Here is a 7,742-nt window from a genome sequence, read left to right as displayed (position 1 = left end):
CGAATAACTTAAGCTTGTAAGTTTGAAAAATGTCAATGTTTTTTGTCCGAGATACCTAAAATGAAAACCAGACTAAAGGTTTAGTAAATGTCGGAATACAGAGATATATTTGTCACGGAATAAGACAATGAAATAAAATTGATAAAACAATTAGAAACGTAGATTCCATCTCCAAATTTCAAGTCAGTTGTGTTGTATATCTATGATGTATGTTTATTTTTGCCGCTGTTCCCAATTATTGTCACAATAACCAATTATGTCTCTTTGGATTGCTTACACAATTTTGTCAATCTAACGGAACTATAAACAACTGTCGTACAAGTGGGGGAAAAGTAAAATAGAAATACTGATCCCCAAGGAAAATTAAAAAAAGGGGAAGTCCATAAAAACTGACAAAATCAAATTCTATCAATCAAGGAACAAGTGAAAAACAACTGCCATATTCCTCACTTGGTACAGGAATAGAGAGATGAAGCTAGCTCTAAAACCAGGTTTAACCCACATTTTTTTTTCGGAAAATGCCTGTACCAAACCACGAGTATGACAGTTGTGTTGTTCCGTTGGCTGATATAGACGAGCGTTTGTTTTTGTCGGGTTTTATGGACTTCACCCTTTTTAAATTTACCTTGGAGTTCGTTTTTTTTTTTTTTTTTGTTAATACATACGTTTTTTTTAAGTAACTAGGCACTAATATTAATTAAAAGTATACAATTAGTGAAAGAGATGATTCAGCCTGACCACTCATTGAATGTCTTACCATCACAATCAATGTTATACGGTGCCTGATTTGTCACGAGCAATTATTGTTTAAAATTAATAAAATCTCACTTTTTATCAAATAACTAAAACTTTTAGAAATTCCAGAAAAAAAAACAATTGAATTTCACTAGACTACATAATGCACAAATGATTTAGTTTCAAATATGATATGATGACTTGGAATAACCAACATACATTCCAAAACCTTTGTTGCCTTTGTCAATTTTTAGAGGGAGATGTGTAGCTTTTTATGTTTCAGTCTTGAACAAACTGGTTTTCTCTCGTGTGTGCAAAATTATTAAGCAATACTGATAATTTTTACATACACATTTTTATAACCAATTTGACAAACCCATTTCAGATCCGTGTTCCGCCTTTTATTGATACTACGGATTTTTCACAGCTTTTGAAGTTGAATAGAATTTAATTGCCTTCACGCAATACTTGACCGCCGTCATATATATTCATATCTCAGTATAACTGAATGAAGACCGTGGGTAATATAGGTGTATCTTGAAATATGAAAACAACGCCAATGTAATTGTTGCTTATTTATTCCCTTCCGGAGCACCTGAGATCCCCCTGTTTTAGGTTGGGTTTGTGTTGTTGAGTCTTTAGTCACTGTTTTCTACGTTTTATTTTGTATACTGTAAAAAAAAATTAGTAATATCATAGATACACATTGTTTAAAATATCTTTATTGACTGTACCAAGTCAGGAATATGACCATATAATACCATCCGTTCTGTTGGTTGATAAAGTCTAACGTTTTATCGAATTAGTTTTTATGGACTTCCCCCTTTTGAATTTACCTTGAAGTTCTGTATTTTAGTATATTTTTTAACGTTCACGAAAATATGGCAATTAAAGTAGTGAATGAATGAATTATTAATAGATAATGTAATAAATTATAAACCGAATTCACCTTCCACAAAATCATGTAAAAATGAATTGTATGTTTTCAAGACATGAAATCTGATCGGAAATGTTGTTTTCATCCTTTAAATATACAAACAATAAATAAAAACAACAACGAAACATGTTTCTTTTGTCTTATACAGCTAATTAGACATGAAATGTTCATTACCTGTCTGTACGTGAAAACATGTAATATTAGAAAGCCAGCATTGTACAACATGGGTTATGTCCGGGAAAAAATATATCACAAATGGACTGATAAAAGTAAGAACTTGATAAATTGACATTCATAGCAGAAGGTCAAGAAGGAAATCTGATGGTTACTAGGTATGCTTAATTTGATATGGCAGATTTAATGAGTCATTTTTTTAAGGAAATCTAAAATTGACATTTTCATTGATGTTCTCTCTGTATTTTTTCCTTTGATACGATTGACAATTTTACATCGCTGTTCAGTTGGTCTTTTGGATCTATTATTCCTTTTTGTAAACACTTGCATTTGTATATTGTGTGGTGACAGTCCTTGGCAGGTACGTAATTAACTATATGAAAATTGTTATCAACTTGAATTGAAAAGGCATTGGAAACTACATTGTTCTTTGTTACCAAGTCTAATTTTTTTCGTAAGTGAAAGGTAGGTAAAATCAGGTCATGCCCATATTGGCAATATGGTACAAAAGGTCGGGTACTTGTAAAACGCATTATTTAATTGTATCTTCGAATAAAAGATTTGGAAGTAATTGGTTTTACTTATGTTTAAATCACTAGAGGGATGGGGGATGTTTAAATCACTAGAAGGGTGTTAAAATCACTAGAGAGATGTTTAAATCACTTGAAGGATGGGAATATTTAAATCACTAGAGGGATGGGGATGTTAAAATCACTAGAGAGATGTTTAAATCACTAGAGAGATGTTTAAATCACTAGAAGGATGGGGATATTTAAATCACCAGAGGGATGGGGATGTTAAAATCACTAGAGAGATGTTTAAATCACTAGAAGGATGGGAATATTTAAATAACTAGAGGGAGGTCAATATATCTAAATCATTTAATTGTGATAATCTAAAATTGTGTACAAAAATGTTAGCCATGTAACAGCAAGTACTAAATATGCACTTTTTTTTTACAAATTTGCGCGAAAATATAATTTTAAAAGTATTATCCTCCATTGCTATGCAATTGCAAAAACAATAAACACACAAGCTATTTTGCAAGTTTCATCACAGAACAAATCATTTATGTTTCAGAAGATGCATGGGATAGTAGCTCTCCTTTCCTTTTTCCTTCTGAAAAGTGTCTTAGGAGATGAAGAAAATAATGGTTTAGACACTGCGATTTTTAAAGCTTTATTATCAGCTGATGGAGGCGGTGGAGGTGGCGGCGGCGGAGGAGGTGGAGGAGGAGGAGGAGGAGGAGGAGGTGGTGGTGGTGGTGGTGGTGGAGGAGGAGGAGGAGGAGGATCAGGGTCTAGTTTATGGGAACAAATGTTTGGAGCCGACGCAAAGAGCTTCGGAGGACAAGGTGGAAATCCTTTCAGTGGGTCCTTCTTAACAGCCTCAATGGCGGATATGGGAATAGAAAATATTGCATTACTAGCATTAATGCATTCTGCGAATTCTGGAAAAAGTTCTTCGGGGATAGACATTGCTTCAAGTTCTTTAGGAATAGGAGGTGCTTCAAGTGGAGCTTCGGCATCCGCCGGTAGTTCTGTTGGCGGAGGATTATCCGGTAGCGCAGTTGGTGGTGGAGGATGGTCTGGTGGTGCTGCTGGTGGTGGAGGATGGACTGGTGGTGCTGCAGGGGGTGGAGCTGGAGGCGGAGGATGGACTGGTGGTATTGCGGGAGGCGGAGCTGGAGGCGGAGTTTGGAGTGGTAGTGGTGCTGGGGGCGGAGGGGGTGGAGCTGGTGGTGGAAGTTGGACTGGTGGTGCAACTGGTGGTGGAAAATGGACCGGTGGTGGAACAGGGGGCGGAGGATGGACTGGTGGTGCTGCAGGGGGTGGAGGTGGTGGAGCCGGAGGCGGAGGATGGACTGTTGGTGGTGCTGGGGGAGGAAGTGGTGGAGCTGGAGGTGGAGGTGGAGGTTGGACTGGTGGTGCAACTGGTGGTGGAACAGGGGGCGGAGGATGGACTGGTGGTGCTGCAGGGGGTGGAGGTGGTGGAGCTGGAGGTGGAGGTTGGACTGGTGGTGGAACAGCGGGCGGAGGATGGATTGGTGGTGTACATGGTGGTGCTGGTAGTGGAGCTGGCGGCGGAGGATGGACTGGTGCTAAAGCTGGTACCGGAGGATGGACTGGTGGTGCAACTGGGGCTGGTGGATGGACTGGTGTCAGAAGAGGTTGGCGGAAAGGCTTTGGACCAAGAAAACCGTTTTTTTCTGGGAAACCAATGCCATTTCCTGATTCAAATTTTGTTGGACCAAGCAGTGCTTCGTCGGGCATTTCAATGGCTAATTCTTTATTGAATAATTTGGTTCTTAGTGATTTATCTTCGACTAAAGGAGCAGATCGTGGTGGTAGTGGATCTACACATGCTAACATTAATATGAATGCTGTTTTGTCTGCAATAATTGCAGCAGGTAGACACGATAGAGTAGCTTTGGAAAATTATCTTCGGGATTTAAAGATGAGTAATAACGTTGTTAATCATCAAAACATAGCTAACATTATTTCAAGCCTTCAAAGTTTTAAAGGCAGAGGCCAGCAACCATCGATCGTTTTGATTGGATTAGACAGTTCTGGTAAAATAAATGCACATGGTGGTCATGGGAAAACTGAAGATAGAAACTTTGACACCGTGTCAAGAACTAAAGGCCAGTCTATGATCGGTACACATGGAGGATTTGATCCTTCGTCTGGAAAAAAGTCTAAAGATGTAAACTTAAATATAGTCGTAAAACAACAGCATCCTCTGTCAAAATCATCTCCACCAGACTTTCACAAAGGTGGACAAAATGGTAGGTTCTTTTCATTTAAAAACAATGATCTTGATAGATCAGACTTCTCACACGGTGGTTTTGGACCAGGAAAACAGAGCATGGTTGGTCAAAGCCCAGCTCAGTTTTCTTTCAAAGGGGCCACAGATGCGAATCAAGGATTCGGAGGGTCAGTTGACATGCGGAAATTTTGGAAAGATTCGGTGGGTGGAGGACAGCTTAAACCAATACCCAAACTTGTAGCTCAAAAACAAATGGCACATTTCATACAAGGAACAAACCGTGGCGACCTGTGGAATCGAATAGGAGGAAATAAAGGTATGGCAATAGCTGATTTTAAACACGGATTTGTTCCAAATGAGAATTATTCCGGAGTTGCAAATCCTGGGACTCAGTTTGAACATAAACAGCAGATAATAGCTTATCCAAAGAATATGGACCATATTTCTCTTCCTTTATTTAAAGTACCTAAAGGCACCACTAAACACAATTAGGTATGTTCTAAATGTCTTATTACCTCCCTTCCGATCTATATATTTTTAGAAAAAAAAAAAAAAAAATACGTAGAAAAACTCTTGGAATAGCTTCTTTGATAGTTCTGATAAATTCTGAACCACACAGCTTATGATGTTTCTTACACCTTCATACGTACGCAAAGCAAAAGACTTTAACTTAACTATACTCGTATGTAAAAATCAGGAGATGTGGTATGCCTTTGCCACTAAGACCATTATTCACAAGAGACCAAAGTATTAATATGTAAACAACTATAGGACACCGTCGGTCCTTCAACAATGACAAAACCGATGCCGTAAAGTAAGCTTTAAAAGTCCCAGGTTTGTGCATGTTCATTTCCTTGCCGTCTTCTATAAGTTTTGAAATCTATTTTCATAATTTTCAGTAAAAATGATATTGACTTTAATTTAGTGAATCGTATATCACTGGAATATAAAAAAGAAAATGACATATCTTTGTCAACAGAAAATTTCTCGATGTATAAGTGATATTATTCCTGTACAAGGGAACTAACTACCGAGCTAGTGATACTATCTGAGACTGACCATTATCTCTTATATTAGCATTAATGACATAGCTATCCGAAAACCCGGCTGTGTAAATGATCAGACAATGTACCTTTACCTTCCCTTTACGAACATTTATACATCAGTATCCTAGATGCTCACCTCTCGGGTAATAGTTTGATCGTTTTGAAGCGTCTTTGTAAAAACCAAAAGTTAACCCTTTTAACAAAATGTCAATGGATTTGTTGTGTTACTTTTAACATTGGCAGATAATTTATATGTTCCGATGTATTATGAATTTGGTAATCTCTTATAGTGAGACAAAAGACGTCGTTTCATACTAGTATTTAAAATAAAGATACAAGGATTTCTTCATACAAGACAATGACCGACCAAAACAAATAAGCCATTGAAGAAAAGTAAGATATTACAATAAAACAACACAGAAAATTTAAGTAAAAGAAAACAAAACCGCAAATTTAAAAAGTTGGCGTAAACTCAGATGATCCGGAAGAGTAAACAGCAGGTGTTTCTCCAGTGGCACTCATAAAAATATAATAATCGTCATATCACGGTTATAAGTCCTAAACGGTTTCACGTAAAGATGATTTAACACGAAACGTGTTTATGCCTCCGCCGCTAGCCGAAGGCGGCATTAAGTGTTACCCTTGACATAGTTCCATTTTTGTTTCCTCACTTACCTTACTAGAGTTGTGCCCTTTAGAAAATTTTTGAAAATTGCATTTTTTTTTTTCGTTTCTGCACTCTAATTTAAGTTTGCCTCATGCAAATTTTATGAAACTCAATGCACAATGCTATAAACCAGAACTCGCAGACAGAGTTCTAATTAGGACAGTGAGTCACTTACTGTTCAAGAGTTTTGCCCCTCTATAACTTGGAAAATTACAAATTTAGAATAATAGAAATATTTTAAAAAAAAAATAGCAATGTCTCAAAAAGTATGCGCTGGAGCATTCGTGTCTTCAGACACATTCTTCTTTTATTTATTTTTTTTCTTTCTTCAAAATTCTTCTTTTCTTACCAAATGGCGTAGTAATAAAAATACACTTTGAAAATGAACAAACAACACGATAACCGAAAATGACAAAAAGACGAAAAATAGTTAATAAATAATATTCTAACGTAAAACACTTAAGATTGAGCATCCTGAACCCCGGGAAAAATAAATCGTCTTTATATGTTCATATAATGCGCAGAATACATTTGTTCTCCGATATGTCATTTGGCTTGTTATAATATCATTTTTATTTCAGGTTAGAAAGATTCAAAAACTTATCCAGATAGTTGCGTCGGATTTTACAACGAGATAAATATTTACCATGAAATAAAGACGAAAATGTGTATACAATGAGTAGAATCTTAATAGGAATAGTCGTGGAAATGAATGATCATTTGTAGAAGGACATTAATGAAGCATGTAACACTAAGAAATACTATCTACGCAATAACTCAATTTTCACACAAAATGACTTACTTCAGAATATTTGCACCTTTAATTCGTTTCACCACAATTCATTTCATGTCAAACAATAGTAATTGTTAATATATAATGACTAATGGGGATACAATTGTTTGGTTACATTTTATCATTATTAAAAAAGTCATCAAAGATACCAGGCTTATAATTTTATACTCCAGACTCCGACTTCATACGACTCATTAGTGCCACCCGTATTAAAACAGTTATAAGGACAAATAAAACACAAAGTTGAAAAGCTTTAAAAACCGATTATTCCGAAAAGTTATGTCAAATACGGCTATTGCAATCTTTACTTGGGGTTGAAAAATCTTAGTTTTTCGAATGATTCAGCATTTTATATACAGCGAATTTAAAGAAAATGAACATATCAATGATATTTCACGTCAACACAAAAGTGCTGACTACTATGCTGGTGATCCTCTCGGGGAAAACTAGTCTACAAACAGTGGCATCAATCCAGTTGTTGCAAAAACTCGTCAAAGATACCAGACTCATCGTTTCGACTACATATGACACTTTAGTGGCTCTCAAATTAAAACAGTTGGAAGGCCAAATCAACTACGAAGTGATAGAGTTTTCAAAACCGAAAATTCAGAAAAGTTGGGG

The 7,742-nt window shown here is 36.5% G+C and overlaps 2 protein-coding genes across 3 annotated transcripts; both read left to right on the top strand.

The window, feature by feature from the left end:
• Positions 1-3,238: 3,238 nt before the first annotated feature.
• On the top strand, positions 3,239-3,951 carry LOC127733350 (uncharacterized). Its single transcript, XM_052242719.1, has 2 exons — positions 3,239-3,874; positions 3,919-3,951. The coding sequence occupies exons 1-2, from the start codon at positions 3,239-3,241 to the stop codon at positions 3,949-3,951; spliced, it is 669 nt and encodes a 222-aa protein (XP_052098679.1).
• Positions 3,952-3,997: 46 nt separating this feature from the next.
• Positions 3,998-7,213, top strand: LOC127733395 (uncharacterized). Of its 2 annotated transcripts, none has more exons than XM_052242762.1 (2): positions 3,998-4,931; positions 6,910-7,213. In XM_052242762.1, exons 1-2 carry the CDS (start codon positions 4,067-4,069, stop codon positions 6,912-6,914), a joined length of 870 nt encoding a protein of 289 aa, XP_052098722.1. In that variant the 5' UTR covers positions 3,998-4,066; the 3' UTR covers positions 6,915-7,213. The 2 variants fall into 2 exon arrangements, with proteins under 2 accessions (XP_052098722.1, XP_052098720.1); XM_052242760.1 differs by having other exon boundaries at positions 3,998-5,107.
• The last annotated feature ends 529 nt before the right edge of the window (positions 7,214-7,742 follow it).

The sequence above is a fragment of the Mytilus californianus genome, unplaced genomic scaffold (assembly GCF_021869535.1).
Source record: "Mytilus californianus isolate M0D057914Y unplaced genomic scaffold, xbMytCali1.0.p SCAF_3, whole genome shotgun sequence".
NCBI lineage: Eukaryota > Metazoa > Mollusca > Bivalvia > Mytilida > Mytilidae > Mytilus > Mytilus californianus.
Note: the sequence above shows the minus strand (reverse complement) of the source record. Positions and strands in the feature narration are given on the sequence as shown.